We start from the raw sequence: 23,566 nt of genomic DNA, 5'->3' as shown, positions 1-23,566 counted from the left end.
CTGAAGTGTCATTTACTAAACTATAATGGAATTTACATATATATATATATATAGAGAGAGAGCGCTTAGATTTGCCATAGGCATAGTTATTGGGTGATTATTTACAAGTTTAGAAAATATGAAACATTTTAGTAAAAGTTGGTAAGTTAATTTTTTTTCTTATAATTTCCATGGTGTTGTGTAGTTGGCCTTAGTTCCTCAACTAAACCCATTAAATTTGGCCTCTTCATTCAATGCTCCAATTTAACACCCTCCTCCTCCTTTCTGCACAATTAGGTGTGTTTCTCTCTCTCACTCTTACACAGAGAAAACTCATACTCATAATCACTAAAAATAATTTTATTTTTCTTTTTATTTTTCTTTTAAGAAAAAAACCAGTCTGGCGTTAGTAATTGGCTTTCAATGCCGATTCAACTATAAAACCTACTTCTTCTTAAACCCTTTTCTTGTGTGTCTTCTCTCTTCTTCTCTCTTCTTCTTTTCTCATTCTTTTTCTCTCTACAATTTTTTTTAAACTTTTTTTGTGAATATTTCCATTTTCCCATTTCATGAACATTGATTTTCCGGGAAAATTCGACATTTTTCTCAGCAAACAAACAGAAAATTCTTGCAACATGGACGTTGGATTCGCGTTAGTTATAGTAGCGGCAGTAACGGCGTATCTTCTTTGGTTTACTTTCATTTCACGGTCGTTAAAAGGTCCTCAAATGTGGCCATTACTCGGCAGCCTCCCTGGCTTGATCGAAAATTGCGACCGTTTACATGATTGGATCTCCGACAACCTCCGCGCGTGTGGCGGCACGTACCAAACCTGCATCTGGGCTTTCCCTTTCTTCGCTAAAAAGCAAGGCCTCGTTACTGTCACGTGCGACCCGAGAAATCTCGAACATATTCTCAAAACCCGATTCGATAATTACCCTAAAGGCCCCACTTGGCAAGCTGTTTTTCACGAGCTACTTGGTCAAGGCATTTTTAACTCCGATGGTGACACGTGGCTTTTCCAAAGAAAAACTGCTGCTTTGGAATTTACTACTAGGACCCTTCGTCAAGCCATGGCTCGTTGGGTTAGCCGTGCTATTAAGTTGAGGTTTTGCCCTATTCTTAAACAAGCCGAGTTCAATTCTGAACCGATTGATCTTCAGGATGTTTTGTTACGTCTTACTTTTGATAATATTTGTGGATTGGCTTTCGGTAAGGATCCGATGACTTGTGCTCCTGGTTTCCCAGAAAACGGCTTTGCTATGGCTTTCGATCGAGCCACCGAGGCTTCGTTGCAACGGTTTATTTTACCGGAAGTGCTTTGGAAATTCAAAAAGTGGCTTCGGCTTGGAATGGAAGTCAGCTTGGGCCGGAGCTTAGTCCATATTGAGGAGTATTTATCCAGTGTGATTGATTCACGTAAGCTCGAGTTGCTGAATCAGCCTAAAGACTCGACCCCACATGATGATTTATTGTCACGATTCATGAAGAAAAAAGAAGGTAATTACTCCAACGCGTTCCTTCGCCACGTGGCGCTTAATTTCATCTTAGCTGGACGGGACACGTCATCCGTTGCGCTGAGCTGGTTTTTCTGGTTGGTTACATTAAACCCACTCATTGAAGAAAAAATCCTCCGCGAGATCTGCACTGTTCTGATTGAGACACGTGGAAATAACATCCAATCATGGCTTGAGGAGCCGTTAGCATTCGAAGAGATCGACCGTCTGATTTATCTCAAAGCCGCTCTCACCGAAACCCTAAGATTGTACCCGTCAGTACCGGAGGATTCAAAGCACGTCGTCGCCGACGACGTTCTGCCGGACGGAACCTTCGTTCCGGCGGGATCGTCGGTGACTTATTCGATCTATTCCACCGGAAGAATGAAGTCGACGTGGGGAGAAGACTGCCTCGAATTCCGGCCGGAGCGGTGGTTGACGGCGGACGGAAAGAAATTCATACCGTACGATCCGTACAAATTCGTAGCGTTCAATGCAGGGCCGAGGATCTGCTTAGGGAAGGATTTGGCGTATTTACAGATGAAGTCGATAGCGGCGGCGGTGCTACTCCGGCACCGGCTGACGGTGGCGGCGGGGCATAAGGTGGAGCAAAAAATGTCGTTGACGCTGTTTATGAAGTACGGGCTGAAGGTGAACGTTCACCGGAGGGACTTGGAGGGAATTGTGGAAAGTATCAGGGGCAAATACGGAAATTCGCAAGAGAAAGATACTCCGTTAGTCCCCGTTGTGAACGGTAACGGCGGGTGTAACGGATTTAACGAAGTACAACGCTAAGGGCGTGTTTGGTGGTTCGGTAAATTTAAGAGGTTAATTAAAAAATATTATATATTTATATATGAGATGGGCCCAAGCAATGGCGATTGCGGAACACGCGCCGGTCAGGTATTTAACGTGTCTTTCATTACACGGGATTGAAATGAAATTGCAGGGGAAGGATAAAGTTACCGTGACGGTGATGAAAGTCAGTCATATATGAGAGGGGAGAGGTAGTGGGGATAATATTCATCAATCTTTTTTTATTATTATTTTTTTAATAGCCATTTAATTCATGTTTGTTTGATTCAAAATGGGTTGAATGTTTTTTGTCCTTTTTTCCTGTAATAATTGTTCATGGCAAATTTTCTTTTCTATACTGAGGTTGATTTTATCACCTTAATCAACTAATTTGTCATTATAATTTTTTTTCTCTCCTTCATGATTTTGATTTCACTTTTGGATGAGTGTAATTTGAAGAAATTAGTTTATATGTAATTTAATTTCATGATCTAGACAGTGTATTCTTATTATCTTTTAAGTCAAATTTGCTTATGATTTCATTTTGAGATTAGATTTCTTTTTCTTGAAATTGATGCTTTGTTTAGTATGACCCAAACATTTCAATTCTTAAGCAAATTTCAAAGAAAAACGAGATTTTGAAAACTATAATTTTATTTGATAAACGGTTTGGTTTTCTATTTTTTAAAATTAATTAATATTACAAACAATACTTGTCAAATTATCTGTCTTGTTATTTACTTTTTAAGGAGTTTTTTTTTTAAAAAGAAAAACTAAATCAGTTTTTTAAAATTAAAAAAAAAACTAAAAAATGTAGGTCCTATTTGATAATGATTTCATTTTTTGTTTATGTTTTGGTCATTTGTTTTCTCTTAAAATCTATTGTCCCGTTTGATAACCATTTAATTTTTTTTAAGTTTATTTCATACACATTTCTTATTATGATTTGTATCTTTCTTAAGTATAATTGTTGAATTCTTAGCGAAATTCTCAAAACAAAAATAACTTTTTGAAAGCTACTATATTTAGTTCTAAAAATTTGACTTGATTTTTTAAACCTTTGGTGAAAAGTAGATAACATAGGAAAAAATTTGGACGTGGAAGTAGTGTCCATAAGCTTAATTTTCAAAAAAAAAAAGCTAAAAATAAGATGGTTACCAAACATGACTTATATTATCATTTTCACATTTCTTAAGAACACACCAATGTTCTTAGTCAAACTCTAAAATCAAAACCAAACATTTTTTAGATAACAAAAACAATTTGAATTAGTTTTTTAGTTTTCAAAACATGACTTGGCTTTCAAAATAAGGGTAGAGAGTGAACAACAAATACATATACTTATCAGTGTGGATGTAGGATTTATAAATTTAGTTTTCAAAAACCAAAACTAAAAAATTAAGACCCCCCAGTTGATAACCGTTTTATTCTTATTTCACAACTATTTGATTTTTAGTTTTTAGTTTTTAAAAATCAAGTTTATAAACACATCTTTCACCTTTAAATTTTTGTTTTTTTGTTATCTACTTTTTATTATTATTTTGAAAAAAAAAATCAAAATTGGATCTCAAACAATGTTTTTTAATTTTCAAAATTGACCTGATTTTTAAAAATATTGGTAGAAAGTGGATGACAAAATAGAGAAATTTATAGGTAGAAGTAGTTTTCCATGAGTAGTTTTTCAAGACAATCCAATTTGTTGGTTAGCTTAATTTTCAGAAACTAAGAACAAGAAATCAAACTGTTATCAAAGGATCTTGAGAGACTTATTACATTTTCCCACTATCTACGGGGAAAAGAGAATGATGAACTTGAGAACGAATATACAACTTATTGGTTTCAACAATAACTTGATACAAAATTTGTACTATCGACTTTGAGTTAGAAGCTTGATTATTTCTCTCAAAATATTATATATTAAAAAAGTATTATTTTTCATAAAAATGTATCCTAAATAAGGAAAAGGGTAGATCTCTATTTGATGGTATCATATATTCTCTTTCTTAAAAGGTGTCTTAAATAAGGGGACGAGGGAGTAGAGGAATATAATGTACCAGCCACACACATCCTACCAACTTTCTTAAATATAATTTCTTTTTTTTTTAACTGTATATATATTGTCTCCAAAAAAAAAAAAAAAAAACTGTATATATATTGTATAATTCAAAGTATTTATTGTCCATCCTCTTAGACATATAATAAGCTCTTGACAATAATAATGAAAAAAAAGAATTGAAAGTATATGTGTATATTTTAGTTTAGCAAATAATGTGAGGGTACAGATCAAATCATCAAATTTTGGAATAATAATTGTCGTATAATGTATATAATTAAGCATATAATATTATGTAGTTTTATTAAATTTCATTTAGAAATACGATAAGCAAAGAGCTAAGTCAAGAAAAGAGGTCCCTTCTCAATTACTCAATCTTTATGTTAAAAGAAGTATATGTAAATGACTTTAGATCTTAAAATCATCTCTCTAATTTGCTCAACTTATTTTTAAAATCTAAAGATAATATTTATAACATGATAACAGTCCTGGTAAAAAATTTTGATTGAAAATTTGAGATTTTGATGACGTTGAAATTTAGTGCAGAGAATTTTGTTTCTCCTCCAATTTTGACGAAATTTTGAGATTTTGAAAAAATTTTGAGAATTTTATTTTGTTTTGTTTTTTCATTCTGAAAATTTCTATAAGAAATTTTGAAATTTTGAAATTTTGAGAAAATTTTATTTTATTTCTTGGAATTAACTACATTAGCTCAGTATTTTTCCGTTTTATGGTTCTAGATACACACTTATATAGTTTCACTCACCAATACATTTCCAATGTGCTAATTTTTTCCAATTTCGATTTTTGTCTCAATTTTCAACTTTATTTTCGATCAAAAACTTTAACTTCTAAAGAAATTAAATTTCAAAAAAACCACAAAATAGAATCTATATTCATTTTTATCCGCATTCAAACTTTTTTCAATAAACTTTCACATTATTTGATGTTAAAGTTGAATCAATACGGATTTTTTTTTTTTACCATTCAAAACTTTCATTTTCACATCATTTCATCTCAAAATATTCCTAAATTTTATATTATTTTGTAATTATTTTTAAGTTCTTTATAAAATCTATGCTCTTACCTCGATATTCACATAAACATTTTAAGTACAAATTTACATAGATATTTACTATACATCTAAATATTCTCTTACTTCATAGAGAATAAAGATTTAAAAAGGTCAATTATAGCTTAATTACATCAAAATTTACATTAAACTCAGATCTGATATAGATATTTCAAACCTGGATAATAACCCATTACCAGTTTATGGAAATTTCTAATTTACATTAAACTCCGACCCGATGCCAGCCGCCTCAAAAACCTCCCACCTTGCCTTGCCTTGAAGCTTTGAGAGATAACCATCTGACCGAATCAAGCAGAACCGCCACTAAACCATCATTCCCACAATAATAATAAATTTAAAATCAATTTAAAATGTGTCATGTGTCAAAACAAAAAATTAATTTTAAAATTTAGATTCATTATATTAAAAAGTGGGAGCATTAGATTAGGTACGGCAAGGCAAGACTTGCACCTAATCTCTCACTTTTCAATTTAATACGTGGCATAAATTCTGAATCTAAGTATAATTGTCATCCTAAGCTACAATTTCCAATTCATGAATTTGGTCTTTGACAGACAAAAGATAAAAATAAAATTTACCGCTTAAACAATTGGGAAACGAAAGCAGTTCCTATCAATTTACTTATTAAGTAATGGAAAATAAGCATACCTTGAAACCATCATATAATTATACAACCCTTGACAAACTTTACTCCAAAAACATATTGTCTATGGCTAAAACTACAATACAGCTTTGAGTGTTTTCTTAACCAAAATCCCAAACACACAAACAAAGCCGCACATTACTTGGGTTGAGTTTACCATGTAATATCCCTCCAAAATCAAATGGTTTTGTTACATATTACTTCTTGGCATTGTACATATTTTCCACCTTCCCATCATTCCCTCCTAGCAACATGTACTTGTCCTTCCTCGTCAGCGTCGTGCATTCAAACCCTAATACGCTCCCCAGCATCCTCTGCACATTATTCGCCACCTCAATCGCAGTCTTCCCTCCGCCCTTGCACGTCATCTCCTCTGGCAACCGGTCGAGGAACTGAACCTCGTACACCGGCCTTGGGTTCATGAAGAAGTAATAAGCATCCCAGAACTTCACTCCTCTCACCGTCGTCCCATAGAACATATTCTGCTTGCAGTTCACTGCAACCGGGACAATTCTATCACTCATCTCTGCAAACAGGGCGCTGAACCGCAGGAGGAATGGCTCGCGACATGTCGTTCCCTCGGGGCAGACGACAAGGTCGCCATGCTGGAGGAGCTCGGTAATGCGGGCAGCATCAGCAGCACGGTCACGAGTGAGGGCGATGGCAGGGATGGGGGAGAGGAAGCGGGAGAGGCGGGAGACACTGTAGGTGACACAGGAGACCTTGCGGCGGAGGGCAATGGCAATTACGATCGGATCGAGGGCAGTGCGGTGATTGCAGACGTAGAGGTTGCCGGGAGTGCCGGGGGACGGGGGAGGAGGTGGGGTGCCACGGATGCGGAGACGGATGCCGAGGAGCTCGTAGGTGAAGCGGACGATTCGTTCCGGTAGAGGGAGATTGAAGTAGACGCGGATGAGGGAGAGGATGAAGCCGAAGGGGATCCATATGAAGGTGATGATAGCGTTGAGGGGGGTGGGGCGCTGGACTAGGCGCCCGTCGTGGAAAATGATCTTGCTTTTCAGTTGATCTAATGGAACTGGCTCAGCTGTTTTGCTACGGGGCACCATATACCCTTCCTGCAAAAATATCCAACACACAACAAATTTTTTATTACTATTCAAACAATAATATTTGCCTCAGTATATTTAGCAAGATTCGCTATTGACTGTAATGGAGAAACCAGATCACTGGTACGTTAGGTATATGGACTAAGTATTGTTTGTATTCAAATTAAGGATATAGAGATCTAAATCAGACCTATAATCTTCAATAAAACAATAGTATTGTAATTATGACCAATTTTAATTTGGTTCTTGGAGTTGCATATCAGAGTCACGGAATATGGATAGGGGACAATAATATGATAGAAAATTTTGTTATTTTCAAGTTAATTTTAGATATAGAAAACATAATTATATTGTTTGTAAGCGTATATTTATATTACATCTCATCTCATATACTAAACAACTCACACAATATATATCACCTCGATTATGAATCCAACGTATTCCATCTCAAGACATTATTAAGGAAATTAGGAAATAAAGGAGATCAAGATGCATTAATGAAACCTGAAAAAAGCCTTTTACTAAAGATAACACAACAGTAACAGATAATCAAGGAATTTAAAAAATTGTATCAAAGGAGGTATGTCCAGGTAAGAGAAACAAGTTTAATTGAAAAGTAACCTAAAATGAAGGAGCTCTTATTCACTCTTACAAAACATTTTCACCGAATAACAGTATTGTTCATAAATATGCATAAATAACTTCTAAGTATGAATCTCTTCACATGTGAAAAAGAAATATAAAACAACAAATTGAACAATCCTATTCTATAATTCAATGAATTTTTTTATACCTACGGAACATGTAAATGCAATAGAGGGGGAAAAAAAGAAATATTCGACCCAGTTGCTTTTTGGTAAATGACCAAAATAGTTTTTTATAGACAAAATTGAGGGGGGGAAATAATATTTGAATTACATTCATTGGAAATATAAATAAAGAAAAGACTTAAGCCACTTATACTAAAACTAATCTACTTTTTGCTATGGTTGGTATATGCATTCATTCCTCTCGTTGATCTGTTTATAGTGAGGGCTACATTAATATAAAGCATAAAAAATGTCAAAAAAAAAAAAAAAAAATTGTGTTGAAGACTTATTAGGACCACTCAATTTGTTAAAAAGTTGCGGCGAATGAGGTGGATATGAGATTACGGGATGGGCAGACTTTACATCGGTGGGTCCGTTGAGATTCAATGCGATGGCTACAAGTCCATGATTCTCAAGCATTTATGAACGTAAATTGTATTTGTGTTGTCTTTTTTAAACAAATAATAGATAATATGAGGTAAGGATTTATGATTAAAACTTTTTATAAGTTATAATTATTAAACTATATTTAATTTGACTAATAAGATAGGTTATCTTTCATGTACTTTTATATAAAATTACATCTTTTAATATTAATTAGAATATGAACTAAAATAAAGTGAATTTACCTCGATGGTAATTAGTATGACATTTCTAAATTAGAAATCAACTTAACAATAAGTTAACTTTTTAAATGATATTATAATAATTAAATATACAACAATATTTAGGATTGCAGATATACCAAAATCTATTAGTAATGAACACTTACAAGTGATATGGTCTATCACTAATACATCCTTACTAGAAATATGCTAGATTTCAAAAGTAAAATCTAAATTTTATAATATTTGAAAAGAAAATTTGTATTATGCTATATATATATACACTTTAGGTATGATTGTTATTTTTAAGTCTTTTTTAAAAAAATATCATAGAGCACAATTTGATTTAACAGCGGAATCAAACCTATTACTCTATGCATAGGCTAACAAACCCTAAATACAGAGAAGGCTGCAAAATTAAATGGAGAATAATGAGGGGCGTACCTTGCAAATGGACATGAAATCGTGATCGGAATCGCGATCCCCGATACCAAGATCCGGCAAATTCTCACCGAACTCCTTCAAAATAGCCGATCTCTTCAATTTTCCGACCAAAACTCCTGGTTTCTTGACGAATCCGGTGGCCTTCTTCGTCTTAGGGTTGACTTCGATTTCTGTGCCTAAAACTTTGTCTCCGCCGAGAAAATCCTTTACAAATGGTTCCACCATAATCGTCGGATTCGCCGTCACCACCACTTTCCTCTTACATTTGCTAAACACTTCAAAACTCTCCGTTCTCACATCCGCCGCGTAAAACCTCCACAAAGTTTCCGTTCATCAGTCTAAGAAATACATTCTTTCGAAGAATTTTAGCGCATGGTTTTAGTACTGTTCCAGTTTTTCATAACTAAGCGAAACATATTAGCATTTGCTCTGTGATCTTCAATTTTCTAACAGTTTTAAAATTATAAACAAAACTTCTAGACAGAGATAGAAACCTCAAAATTCAAAACAAGAGTAGGCACTTAACTACTAAATTTTGGTTCCGTCAATTTGTGTAATATGAGATCAACAAATGAAAACACACAGTTCAGTTTCCTAATGAACCTATATGAGATCAAGAGCTAGGTTTCTGGAATCGATTGGATCTCGATCTTACCTAGGCAAGACGGCGCGGGAAACGAGTTCGATATCGCAAACTTTGAGGCCAGCGTAGGAGATGAAGATGAGGATCTGAATTCCAATGGCTTCCGACACGAACAAGTAAGCGATTATTACAATCGGAAGCGAAAGCAACAGAACAAGGCCACGAAGAAGGCTACCGGCTTCAATCGCCACCAGCATGAAGTACGGGAAAGAGCTACTAGAAATCAGTAGCGTTCCGTCGAGATCGGCGGCGATGGACTCGTACTCCGTGCCGGAGCAACTCGTAATCGACCGAAACTTTAAGGCTTTCTTTTGAGCGGCCATGGCGGTTCCGGTGGAGATTGGCCGGCGAGCGGCGGTGTGAGAGGGGGTTTAGGATAATCTGAGATTTGGAAGAAGATGAAGAGGCATTTGAGTGAGTTTTATATATATTTTTTTAAAATTTTTTTGGGGAAAAGACATGGGATGGTGGGATTTTAAATGAGGGGAAATTATTTAAAGTTTTTTTAAAAATTAATTTCTCTCTCTCTCTTGAAATTTTTTTGGTGAAGAACAGTTGGGGTTGTTGGAGGCAATGTTGGCAAATTGAATACACTTATTTATTTATTTATTTATTTATTTTTGTTCTCTATTTTCTTTTCATATTCTAATTTGAGTGTGCCCATAAGTTAATGCCTCAACTAAAAAAGGGGATTAGGCAATTTATTATTTATTCATTTCGAGATTGAGATGGTTTTATAGATTAACGTGATTTTCACATTGTGCAAATGAACAATAAGATTGTACCTAATCTCGTACTCCCTATTTTTATACACACAAAAAAAATAATTTTAAAAAATCACTTTTTTTAGAAAATACAAAACTATCACGTGCTAGTCTCTTATTGAACAACTCTTTGATTACCCAAAAATAGGTGCATCAAAATATTTTTTCATGCAAATATAACAATATTTAGTAATGCAAGTAAAAAATAATAAAGAATAAAGAATAACTAAAAAAAGATAAAAGAATAAAATATAATGAAGAATAAAAAGGTAAAAATAAAAAAATGAAAAGAAAGAACAAAATTAACAAACTACAAGAAAAACTATCAAATTGCCAAATTAAATTTTGGACCAATTTCTACATGGTTCACACTTCATAACGTGAATCTAATTCAACTTCATTTTAAATCCTCTAAATTCGTTAATTTACGTGAATAGTTTTAAATTAATGATGAAACTAATTTCTAAATTTGTTAAGTGAATCTAATTTGGAATTGCATGAAGGAAAATTTTGGATCAAGCACAAATTATCACGTCATTTATCAAATTAATGATAAAATTACAAGTAATTGAATTTGTGACTAATTAAAAGTTGACATGTGTCCAAGTAGAAATTGAAGTCATAAATTGGCAAATCCTGATGATGTCATGTGTTTTTGTCTTGACCGTTAGATTAAATTAATTATTTTGGTTTAATTAAATTTTGGGTTAAAGTTAAATTAGATCCAAGGATATGCAAGAAGATCTAAATCCAATTAAATTGAGAACCAACCAAATCTAAGCCCACCAAACTCATTTGAGGACTATATAAATTGAAGAGACTTGAGAACTCTATAAATAGAGGAATGCTCTTCATTTGTTGGGGTCAGCAATTCTGTATTTTAGAGAACCCAAATAGAATTCTTTTATGTGAGTTCGGATTCATATGTCTGTGTTTAGGTGTGATGTCTGGGCTCAATGCAGAGTTTATATGTCAGTTCTATCTAGTTCGGTTTTTTGTACTCTAAAATAATTTACCTAAACACTATTTTTTAATCTTATAATTCAATTATTGTATCATTTCATTTTTTTATTTAATTATTATCTTTTAAATAATTATTTATTATTGTTGTTTAAAAAAACTCAATCAAAATTTAAGATTAAACGTAAATAATCAATGAAATACCAACATTTAAAAATATGAATTTTAATTCTAAGTCAGGGATGGACATATCAACTTTTATTCTAAAACCTGTTTCCACTTTTTAATACTATATATATATATATATATATATATATATATATAATTTTTAATCATTACTTGAATTTTGAAAGGAGTCTCCAAAAGTAAGACAAATAAAAAATAAAAATAAACGAGTGGAAGTAGTATTTATAAAATTTAATTTTTAAAAACTATCGAGAACTAAAGGGTTATGAATGGTCACTTAAATATTTTAGTGAGACATTTAAAAGAAAAGTTTTGCTTCCGTTTGATTTTAGAGATTTTGTTGATGCTTTCTCATATAGGGGTTATTTGGGACACTAAGATGATATAGAATGTCTAGAGTTCTGATGTCTGGGGAGTTATATATCTGTGTTTAGGGTGTAGAGTTGTGTTGTCTGAGTTCATATGTCTATGTTTGGACGTACAGTTGTTATCAGTTCTATATGGTTAGGTTTTTTGTATTCTAAAATAATTTGCCTGTATGGACACTATTTTTTTAATATTATAATCCAATTATTGTTTCATTTCGGTTTTTTGTATTAAATTATTGTCTTTTAAATAATTATTTATTATTGTTGTTCACAAGAACTCAGTCAAATTTTAAGATTAACCGTAAATAGTCAACCAAATACCAACATTTAAAAATACGAAATTTAATTCTAAGCTAGGGATGGACGTACCAACTTTTTTTTTCTAAAACCTTTTTCCACTTTTAATACTAAATATATATATGATTTTCAATCATGACTTGAATTTTGAAAAGAGTCTTCAAAAGTAAGACAAATAAAAAATAAAATAAAAATAAACGAGTGAAAGTAGTATCTATAAATTTAATTTTTTAAAATTATCGAGAACTAAAGGGTTATAAATGGTCAGTTAAATATTTTAGTGAGACATTAGAAAAAACTTTTGCTTCTGTTTGAATTTAGGGATTTCGTTGAGGCTTTTCTCAAATATGTTCATGGATGAGTCTTCTATTGAGGTTTTATAATGAGCTTTTGAATAGTAGATTTTGAATATTGATGTTGTATATGAAGATATATATATATTTTTTTTTTTGAGAAATTGTGTACAAAGATTTAATATAAAATATTGTGATTTTTTAATGGGCATTATACAGATAAATAATTGATATACTAAGCAATAAAAGTGAAAAGTTGAATAACATAATTTATAGATAATAAATTATTAATATACTTTATCATAGGACACTGGAAGAAAAAACGATGTATGTAAATTGAAGGTAAAAAATGGGTGCATGGAACTAGATTGGAGTACCATGGTTTCTTAATAAAATGGATATAGTAGAAAAAAATTACACTCGAAAATATAATGAAATAAACTCAAGAAAAGAATAAAGAAATAAAAATGTAAGTGAGCCATAGGAAGGGAAGAGAGAGTGACGAAAGTGACGATCGGGTATGAGAAGGGAGAAGACATAGGAACTAAGGGGTGGAGAAGCTGAGAGAGTTGTTAAATGGGGGTTACTGTGTACATGTTGAAGAAAGTGAAAAGAGGAGATAGTATATCAGTAGACCAAACAATGATATAGAGGTTATATCATCTCTCCACATAGGATATTGGGCCCTTAGACTCCTAAAGTTGCATACTACTTGAAAACACAAGTCTCCTAAAGATACAAAGACCCTTCCAAGACTTCGACTTCAAGGATATCACGCGCTCCACTCCTTCAAGTCAAGTGTACACATTCAACTGAAAGAGAATCAGAGGATCAAGTACTAGAGATCGAACCACGTCGCATCAAATCAACATCAACTCAAGTTCAACTCCACGAAACAAGTTTCTTGAAAAACCTCGTGCGAACAAATTGGCACGCCCAGTGGGAACTCTCCACCTCTCATCTCTCTCTTCATCCAAATCAACAAATCAACAAATGACACCAAAGAAAGCCGCATCTAAAGTTACCATTGCAAGCGACGCTTACACAGGACCTGTACCCGCAGTTAGTTAAAGAATATCATGTAGGAATAAGAACAAGGTTCTTAGATCTAGGAATAATTGATGCAATCTCTTAAAGGTGGGATCTTCATCAAAGAAAATCCCTTGTTCGAAAACTATGCTCTTGCTTTTGATCAATCAGAGAAGGAATCACATTTTGATGTAGTGTTTTTTATGATGGCTGACGTAACGACTGAGTCAGCCATGACAAAGATGGAGAGGAAGATAAATCTCTTAGTGAAAGTTGTTAAGGAGCGAGGCCATGAAATCGTTGCCTTAAGAGATCAAATACAGGCTCGAGAAATTGTTGAGACGATTCAAACTCCAACTGCCAAAGCCAATGACAAAGGAAAGACTGTTTTGCAGGAAAGTCAATCGCAACAATCCCCTCTATCGCCTCCATATCCGTTCAACAACTGCAAGATATGATTACAAACTCCATAGGGACTCATTATGGAGGACCATCACAATCTTCTTTTGTGTACTCCAAGTTGTATACCAAGAGAATCGACAACTTGAAAATGCTAGCTAGATATCAACCTCCAAAGTTCCAGCAGTTTGATGGAAAGGACAATCCGAAACAATATGTTGCTCACTTCATTGAAACCTACAGAAATGTAGGAACTAGAAGAGACCCTAGTCAAGCAGTTCGTCCGTGCCTTGAAAGGAAATGCTTTTGATTGGTATACTAATCTAGAGCTGGAAGTGATTGACAGCTGGGAGCAGTTGGAAAGAAAGTTCCTCAACCGCTTTTATAGCACTAGGATTATCATCAGCATGATGGAGCTGACAAGCATCAAACAGTGGAAGAGAAAGTCGGTCATTGACTACATCAACCGATGGAAAGCTCTAAGTCTGTTGGATTTTATGTTAATCAATAAAGATGTTATTTATGTTTGATTCAATAAAGTAATTATTGAATATATGAATTGCTCATTTTGTTTTAGAAGTAAATCCAATAAACTAAAGATCCATAGTTAACACATGAATACTTGAACTTTATGTGGAGACATAAAAGTTGATCAAGTTTGAGTAGGTAGCCAAAATGGTCTATTATATATGGATAAGACTAGGTACCTTATTCTGAGGACACTATTGAATGCAACCCACTTTGTAGATGTTACAATGTTGTAAAGTGCTACAAAAGAAGTGATCCTGATTCGTTCATGTGGAGACATGAGGAGTGGGGGCATCCTATGTAAAGAGTTTGCATAAGATCAGACCAAGAAATAAGTCACTTTTACTTTATAACATTGTTTACTATTTAGACTGACTATTTCAAAACGATGACCTAGGTAACTTAACCTTAATTTTGAGCTAACTATGAACTCCTATTTATTCGGGGTTATCCTTAGATTTGCATAGGTGAGGGTTGGCTCAATAGCGTCGACTCAATAAGTCTCTCGTTTTAGGGGTAAGATCGAGTAGATAGCAGGAGACATAGGGTGCAAAATGGAATTCGCTCTTACCTGCTTTTAAGGATAGTAAAAAGGTTGTTCCTTTACGTGCTAACTCTGGGTCTTGAACAAGGGACCCTACCCTCTCATTGGTCCGAAAGAGACTCGATTTAATGATTGGATCTTAAACCAATTATTCATTAGAGGATCAATGGTACTTCAGGAACAAGAGCTATCAAGGGATTAGCCATTGACCCAGCCTTTATTACGAACAACCTGTGAAAGTTTGACTTACTAATCATGGTTATATCGAGTGGAAACAATATATCTACAATGAGGGGAGTGCAACTACTGGGCTTTAGTGGAGTGACCCGATAGTTAACGAATAGTGGTTAACTAAGTTAAAGAGTTTACCTGGTTAATCTCGGATTGTTGAAGCCCATGACCTGTAGATCCACTAGATCCCCCTACTAGCTCACAAATAGAATAAGCCTTAGAATAGCATGATGAGTTAATTTGAAACGTTCAAAGTTCGAATTAGAGGAATTAATAATTATATGTGATATAATTACTCGTTTAATTATTGAATTAAACAAAATTGGAGAATTGATTAATATTTAAATATGATTTAAATATTAATTTCATGAATAGGGATTCATGGTAGTGGAATTGGTGTTTAATTAATATAATATTTGATATTAATTTAAAAGAACTAATTAAATGTTTTAATTAATTAAATCAATTAAATTTAAAATTGAAATTTTGATTTTTGTGAAAATTCAAAATTAAAAAATAAATTCTGTTTAATTTAATTTTTTTAGGAAAATTAAATTAAAATTGATTTTTAAAGAAAATTCAAATAATTAATTTTAAATCAATTTTAAAGAATTGATTTTTGAGAAAATACAATTTCATTTTTTTAATTTGATAAAAAGTTGAAAAATGAGATGAAAATTTAGGTTTTCATCCAAAAGTAGTTTATCCCACATTTTATCATTCTCCACTCGATCTCACTATAATTGAAGAAGTAGGAGCGGTTGTATTGTGATGCAATCTGATTACATGATGGCTTAATACAAAAACACAAGTTTTTGCTGAGATTAAGGTCATGCAACTGAGTTTTTCAAATTAAAGATGTTGAAGAAGAGTTCTTCAACAAAACCTAGAAAAACTGCCTTATTCTCTCAAATTCTTCCCTAAATTTAGCTTATTTTGAGTTCCACAACTCAATCTAAGGTCCTAGAGGATATTAGGAAGATCTTGTGGTGGTTCACGACCAGTTGCTGAGGAGAGTGGAGCTGAATTTGAAGATCAAAGATGTTCTTCAAAGGTATTTCTGAAATTCTCTTTATTTTGAATGAACATGCTAAATTTGTTGCTAAAATTAATGAACTAGAGTGCTTAATGATCCTATTTTATTCCACTGCTTGCTTTCTACTTCCAACAGAGTCTAGATTGCAAAGATAGACTCATTGAATTATCTGCAGTGAAGATGTGCACCCAACGCATTCACTAGGAGCTTTTTTACAGCCTCCAAGGGATAAAACCTGACACATTTGAGGAGTTGACAACACGCACTCATGACATGGAGTTGAGCATCACCAATAGGGGAACTAAAGATTTCCTAGTCTCTGAAGCAATAAAGGATAAGAAAGAAATCAAAGGCATTGAAAAGATTGAGATTAGAGTCATAACAGAATCTATGGTCATCAATAATATCCTGCTAAATTTTCCTCTAAAAGAAAACATACAAAATTTGAAAGAAAACACAATAAGGGTGAGAAGCGTCGCCCAACTTTTCAAGAAATGTAGGAAAAAGTTTATCCATTTCCTGACTTTGATATTGCAAACATGTTGGAGTAATTATTAGAGAAACAACCCATTCAACTGCAAGAATGCAAGCGACAGAGCAGTTAGGAAAAGTAGACGATCTTAACTACTGCAAGTATCATTGGGTCATTAGCCACCAGTAAAAAAGTGCTTCGTGCTAAAGGCACTAATTCTGAAGTTAGCTCGTAAAAAGAAGATCAACCTGAAGCTTGATGAAATAGCTCAAACAAATCACGCTGCAGTAGTGAGGACTTCAAGTGGTCCAACACTGTCTGCATCTTATAATCAAAGAGAAAGCTTCATCCAGTTTGGGACCTTTATGAAGGAACCGTCAGGTCCACTGCGGAAGTGTGGATTGTTTCTAATTTCCAATTTTCACAGTATACAAAATTCATAGAAAAATTATGCAATTCAACCAGAATTTACAGCATGCTTTTAAAATAGACAGAAAGATTAGGGTCTAGATTACTTACCCTTGAAGCCAAATAAGTCTTCATGTATTTTCTCTCTAAATGGTCACGAACAAAAATGACAACCCAACTTTGGACAACACCAAGAGGTAGTCCTCTGTATTCTCGTAAGGGGTGAGAATTACAAGAGGTGTGGGCTCTGTATATTTTGGGAAGAAGGAGAGAATAATTGAGACGAAAGAGTTTTTCTGAGAAAAAACACACAGACACGCACTATGATCACTCTTCTATAAATAATATGAAGAAGATGATAAAAACCACTCCCACTACCACAATAAAAAACTGAGAGAAAATATAACTCTCTCCTCAATTAATTTCAAAATTTAATTTAATTTAATTCAAAATAATTTTATAAATTATTATTATTATTATTATTATATATAATAACCACCTTATCTTATAGTATATATTAAACTATATGCTATATCAAATATAACACATAACCTATCATTTTAATATTGTATCAAATACAATATAATCTATAGTTTGTATTTCTTTCAATAATGCATGACATTTAATATGAATCCAATTCATATTAAATTTAATTATATAAATCTTATCCATACAATTAGTATTTGAATCATATTCAAATATTTAATTGTTCTCAAAATATTACATTATAATGTATCAAATACATTATATTAATTATATCATATATAATTAATTCCATCAATTAATTTGAACAATTCAAATTAATACAACATTAATTATTAATAATCCCTGTTGAGCTACAGAGAGGACCTTATGGACTTGTAGATTGAAGCTTCAAGGACACTTGAATAATTAATTAAAATTCTTTAATTAAATTACTCAACATCTATTAACTGTCGGTCACTCCACTAAAGACTGACAATTGCACTCTTCGCACTGCAGATATATTTCTATGTCCATTGGATATAACCAGTCAACAGTGCAATGAACTTTCACAAATTGCTCGTAAGTACAGTTGGGTCAAAGTTAACGGTTTTATCCTTGTAGTTACATCTAACTTTTTAAGTACTACGAATCCCTCTAATGAACAATAAATCATAGTTCAACTATGACCAAACCCCGCTCGGACCAAGAAAGGGTGTAACGTCCAATTGTTCAAACCTCGGAATCAGCCCTTAAGGGGGCAATCTATCTACTTACCTTGACATTAGGGAATGTATTTAATATATCAAATCAATTATATCATATAAAATTGAACTGATTTAATTATATCATATCAAATTCCCTCTTATTAATTTGAATATTTTAAACTAATCCAAAAACTGATTCTCAACATGAATCCATTGAGTTACCCAGTGGAACTTATGGACATATAGCTTGAAGCTCCAACAGTACATGAATGAGTGACTAAACTCTTTAATCACGATATCCACCATCCGTTAACTATCAGGCACTCAAATAAAGACTGACAGCTACACTCTTTACTATACAAATATATTTATGTGTCTATTGGATAAAACCAATCAACAGTACGATGACCCTTCACAAATCGCTCGTAAGTACAGTTGGACAAATTTATCATTTTGCCTCTGTAGTTACATCTAACTCATTAAGTACCACTGATTCCTTTAATGAATAATACATCATAGTCCTAATATAAGTAAACACTTCTCGGGCTATGAATATGTGTGATGCCACATTGTTCAAGCCCCGAAATCAGCCCTTAAAGGAGCAATTTATCTACTTACCCCTGCTTCGGGGAAGGAGTGAATTCCGTCTTGTATAGCTAAGTTCCCAGCTCCCCAATCAAATGAATCCCCAAAGTGGTAGGTTTGAGTCGGCGATCTGGCCACTCGCACCCAGGAAAATCAAAGGATCGCTCTCATAGGCAGGAGTTTCCAACGTACTCAGGATTAAGGTCATGTTACCTATGGTCATCCTAGTAAAATGAGAGTCTCTATCATGAACGACGTTATATAACGAGACAAAGCATTTCATGGTCCGATCTTATACAAACTTCTTTGTATAGGATACCCCTGCTCGCATGTCTCCACATGAATGATTGGGATCATATCATTTGTAGCACTTTAAACACTTGTAATATCTACAAAGCAGGTCGTATCCGTAGTGTCATCAGGATAAGGTTTCCCTCCTTTATCCATATATTATAGAACATTTAGGTTATGACTTAAGTCATGATCCACTTGTATGTCTCCACATACATGCTTAAGTTGCAACAATAACCAAGGATCTTAGTTTATTAGTTTGCAGTTAATGCAACTAAAATAACTCATATTTCATAGACAGTAGTGAATAAAATATCTCACATCATTACATCACAAATGTTTGTTCATACATGTGTTTATAAACTACAGGACCCTACGAGATTTAGGGCATCAACCCCAACAATCTCTCACTTGTCTTAAAGCTAGTGGGGTATACAAGATGATTACAAGTACAAAACAATAAACTAGGGCATGAAGGCCCAGTACAACAATACTCCCACTTACCTAGTCCAGCTGTGGTTAGTCCCATAGACCCATGCTCTGTAGGTGCTCTTAAACACTGTAGCCGTGAGAGCCTTCGTAAACAGATTAGCATGAAGGAACTCTTATACAAGAGTACCTATGAGCGGAAGCGGATCTTTCCAATTCATTGTGACAGAATTTCCATATATACATTCAGACATACAAATATGCATTAACAACACTAAATTACTGGCATGCTTAAAGGATAAATAAACAAGAGACTGAGAGAACATACCAGTTGAAGACTTTTCTTCACTTAAAATCTCACTCTCTCAACTAACGACCTTTCACCCTCACTAGACCAGCAAGCAATCATCCAGCAACACCCCGGTTGTCTACACGAACAACTTCGCACGAACAACAGGCAACAGGGACAACACCACCACTCGGAGGCCTCAGTATTCTCGGAGTGAGAATCCAAAGTGTGGGCATTAATGGAATGGGTAAAGGTGAGAAGGAAAGATAATCGTGTACAAAAGATCAAACAAGTGGGAGAATGGAAAAACTATCGTATAGTCAGGTCCTTGATCGTTTAGTGTGCAGTACACGATCGTGTAGTAAAAGCTATGTGATCGTCTTTACGATCAATTAGTTCAGCTCAGGCGCTAAGCGATCGTCTAGGAAATGGTAAGCGATCGTTTAGGAAATGGTAAGCGATCGTTTAGGAAATGGCGCGCGGGTGTGCGATCGTTTTGTAAACGTGATGCACTATCGTATAAACTCTCAAATACTCTGCGATAGAATACTTAACACACCATGAGCAATTATGCATAACTTTTGCAAAATGAAAACCATTTTCATTTTATTCTTCAGTTACTAGAACTGAGTTAAACTTCCCATTAACGCACGAATTCAGAGAAAACGTCGGCCAATTATCTCATAACCATCCAATTAATAAAATAATAAATATAATCATATTATATTCATAACCTATAGTTTGATATCATATATCAACTATTGTGTTTTCTCCTCCACTTGATATAAATCATATTTATATCTAATTTCCTCCAAGTTAATGTATCTCATACATTTAGTCAATCATATCATATATAATTAACCAATTCAATTATATCATATATAATTGAACTCACTCTTGTCAATTTGAACATTTCAAACTGACCCAAAAATTGATTCTCAACTTGTATCCAAGCTACCAAGGGGACCTTATGGACCTATGCCTCGAAGCTCCAATGGTACGTGAATAGCTGACTAAACTCTATAGCCACGAGATCCACCATCCGTTACTGCCAGGCATTCCACTAAAGACCGACAGATGAACTCTTCTTACCACAGATATATTTCTGTGTCCATCGAATATAACCAATCATGAGTCCCTTTACAGATGCTCGTAAGTACAGCTGGGCAATTTACCATTTTGCCCCTGTAGTTACATCTCACTCCTTAAGTACCACTAATCCCTCTAATGAACAATACAACATAGTCCAACTATGTGTGAACACCTCTCAAGTCATGAGAAGGTGTGTGGCGCCACATCGTTCAAGTCCTGGAATCAACCCTTAAGAGAGCTATCTATCTACTTGCCTCTGCTTTGAGGAAGAAGTGAATTTCAACTTGTGTAGCTGAGTTCCCAGTGCCCAAATCAGACGAATCCCCAAAGTGGTAGGTTTGAGTCGGCGACCTGGTCACTTGCACCCATGCAAATTGAGGATTGTCCTCAATGGCAAGAGTTCCCAACTCACTCAGGATTCAGGTCATGTTACCTATGGTCATCCTAGTGAAGTGAAGTCTCTGTCATGAACGACGTTATATAACAAGACGTTAACACTTCGTGGTCAGGTCTTATACAAACTCTTTGTATAGGATGCCCCCGCTCACATGTCCTCTATAGGAATTATTAGGATCAGACCATCTGTGACAAGTTACAACACTCGTAACTATTCCACAAAGGGGTTGTATCCGTAGCATTACCAGGATAAGATTTCCCTCCTATATCTATATACTACATACTATTTTGGTTATCACTTAAAACATGATCCACTTGTATGTCACCACATACATGCTTAATTTACATAAAGACAACCAAGGATTTTAAGTTTATTGGTTTGTGGTAAAGAAAATAAAACATTCAATGAGTAAAGTCAAGAAGTGAAGTAAATATCATATATTATAGATCACGAGCGTTCGTATAAACTATTTACAAATTACAGGACACGAGACTTTAGAGCATCAACCTCAACAGTCTTCCACTTGTCCTAAAGCGAATGGGATGTACAAAAACAAGTACAAAACAATAAACTAGGGCATAAAAACCAGTACAATAAAATCTCCGACTTGCCCTAGTCCAACCGCGGACGGTCCCGTAGACCCATGCTCTGAAGGTGACCCTCAAACACTATAGCCATGAGAGCCTTCATAAACGGGTCAGCAATGTTGTGCTCCGAAGCGATCTTCGTGACGATCATGTCCTCTCGATGCACTATCTTGCAGATCAGGTGATATTTTCGCTCGATGTGTTTGCTGCATCTATGACTACTAGGCTCCTTAGAGTTTGCCACAGCACCACTATTGTCATAATAAAGGGTGATTGGCTTAGACATATCTGAAACAACTTCCAGTTCTCAAGAACTTCCTGAGCAAGACGACCTTCTTAGTAGCTTCGCAAGTCGCTACGTACTCCACCTCTATCATGGAGTCGGCGATGCACCCTCTGCTTAGTGCTTTACCATACTACAACTCCTCCATTAAGAGTAAAGACTAACCATGAAGTGGACTTGCGAGAGTCCTTATCAGTCTGGAAGTCAGAATCTGTGTATCCCGTAAGGATCAAATCCCTAGATCCATACACGAGCATGTAGTCCCTCGTGCTCCGAAGATACTTGAGGACGTTCTTCACTGCGGTCCAATGACCCTGGCCTAGGTTAGACTGATACCTACTGACTACTCCCACAGCGTAGCAGATGTCTAGCCTATTATAGAGCATCGTATACATCAAACTCTCAATGGCAGATGCATATGGGACCTGTCTCATTTGCTCAACCTCTTGAGGTGTCTTAGGACACATGTCCTTGGACAAAGTGACTTCATGCCTGAACGGTAGTAGGCTCTTTTTGGAGTCCTCCATCGAGTACTTGAGCAACATCTTGTCAATGTACGATGCCTGAGACAGTGCTAGCACTTTGTTCTTATGATCTCGAAAGATCTATATACCTAGAACAAATTGAGCCTTTCCCAAATCTTTCATTTAGAATTGGGTCACTAGCCAGTTCTTAACTGCAGTCAGTAGACCTACATCATTCCCAATGAGTAGTATATCGTTTACTTACAACACTAAGAAAACTACTGAAGCGTTGATGATCTTCTTATAGACACGAGGTTCATCAACATTTTGGTCAAAGCCATTCGACTTGATCGCAGTATCAAATCGTATGTTCCAAGATCGAGATGCCTGTTTCAACCCATAAATGGACCGATTCAGTTTGCAAACTTTTTGCTTTTTACCTTGGGCAATGAATCCCTCGGGTTGTGATAACGGGCAGAAATGCATGTTATTACAGTGCTAAGTTATTAAACAATGCAGGTTTGCGTTGATAAAATATATAAGATTACGTCCAAAAAGCATTAAGTTTATAACATTGCGATCGCATGCGTTTATTGCATAAAAACAGTTAACTTTTGTATTTTTGTGCAAAATATGCATTGATGCAAAGAGTAAAATGCGATCAAAAGAAAGCAACGGTCGAGCGCAGCATTACCGCAAAGCTTTACGGTGATTTGTGCTCGCAAATATCTGCTCAAAAAGGATTGCCACATAGAGCCGCCGCAACTTAGTGGGCGCATCTGGATGAAAAGCATAATAAATCACGATGGAACAGAAAGCTGATGACGGTCGATTCCGA

General features: G+C 34.6%; 2 protein-coding genes across 2 annotated transcripts; one reads left to right on the top strand and one right to left on the bottom strand.

Annotated features, from left to right (window-relative positions):
• Nucleotides 1-310: 310 nt before the first annotated feature.
• CYP86A8 (cytochrome P450, family 86, subfamily A, polypeptide 8) lies at nt 311-2,673 on the top strand. Its single transcript, XM_039051261.2, has one exon. The coding sequence runs from the start codon at nt 549-551 to the stop codon at nt 2,268-2,270; it is 1,722 nt and encodes a 573-aa protein (XP_038907189.1). The 5' UTR covers nt 311-548; the 3' UTR covers nt 2,271-2,673.
• A 3,332-nt stretch (nt 2,674-6,005) lies between these two features.
• LOC120092983 (putative glycerol-3-phosphate acyltransferase 8) lies at nt 6,006-10,205 on the bottom strand. The gene is made up of 3 exons (XM_039051263.2): nt 9,640-10,205; nt 8,985-9,297; nt 6,006-7,135 (listed from the first exon to the last, which is right to left on the bottom strand). The coding sequence occupies exons 1-3, from the start codon at nt 9,948-9,950 to the stop codon at nt 6,257-6,259; spliced, it is 1,503 nt and encodes a 500-aa protein (XP_038907191.1). The 5' UTR covers nt 9,951-10,205; the 3' UTR covers nt 6,006-6,256.
• Nucleotides 10,206-23,566: the final 13,361 nt, after the last annotated feature.

Source organism: Benincasa hispida, chromosome 12, assembly GCF_027475165.1.
Source record: "Benincasa hispida cultivar pf3 chromosome 12, pf3_genome.v1.1, whole genome shotgun sequence".
NCBI classification, from domain to species: Eukaryota; Viridiplantae; Streptophyta; class Magnoliopsida; order Cucurbitales; family Cucurbitaceae; genus Benincasa; species Benincasa hispida.
The sequence above is the reverse complement of the archived record's forward strand: the minus strand, read 5'-3'. Positions and strand labels throughout refer to the sequence as shown.

What these genes read in the sequence shown, in the direction of transcription:
- LOC120092983 (XM_039051263.2), bottom strand. Translation starts at nt 9,950, where the DNA reads ATGGCCGCTCAAAAGAAAGCCTTAAAGTTTCGGTCGATTACGAGTTGC. An exon ending in TCCCGCGCCGTCTTGCCTAG is followed by an intron (nt 9,298 to 9,639) that starts GTAAGATCGAGA and finishes AACTTTGTGGAG; the next exon opens with GTTTTACGCGGCGGATGTGA. An exon ending in ATTTCATGTCCATTTGCAAG is followed by an intron (nt 7,136 to 8,984) that starts GTACGCCCCTCA and finishes ATATTTTTGCAG; the next exon opens with GAAGGGTATATGGTGCCCCG.
- CYP86A8 (XM_039051261.2), top strand. Translation starts at nt 549, where the DNA reads ATGAACATTGATTTTCCGGGAAAATTCGACATTTTTCTCAGCAAACAA.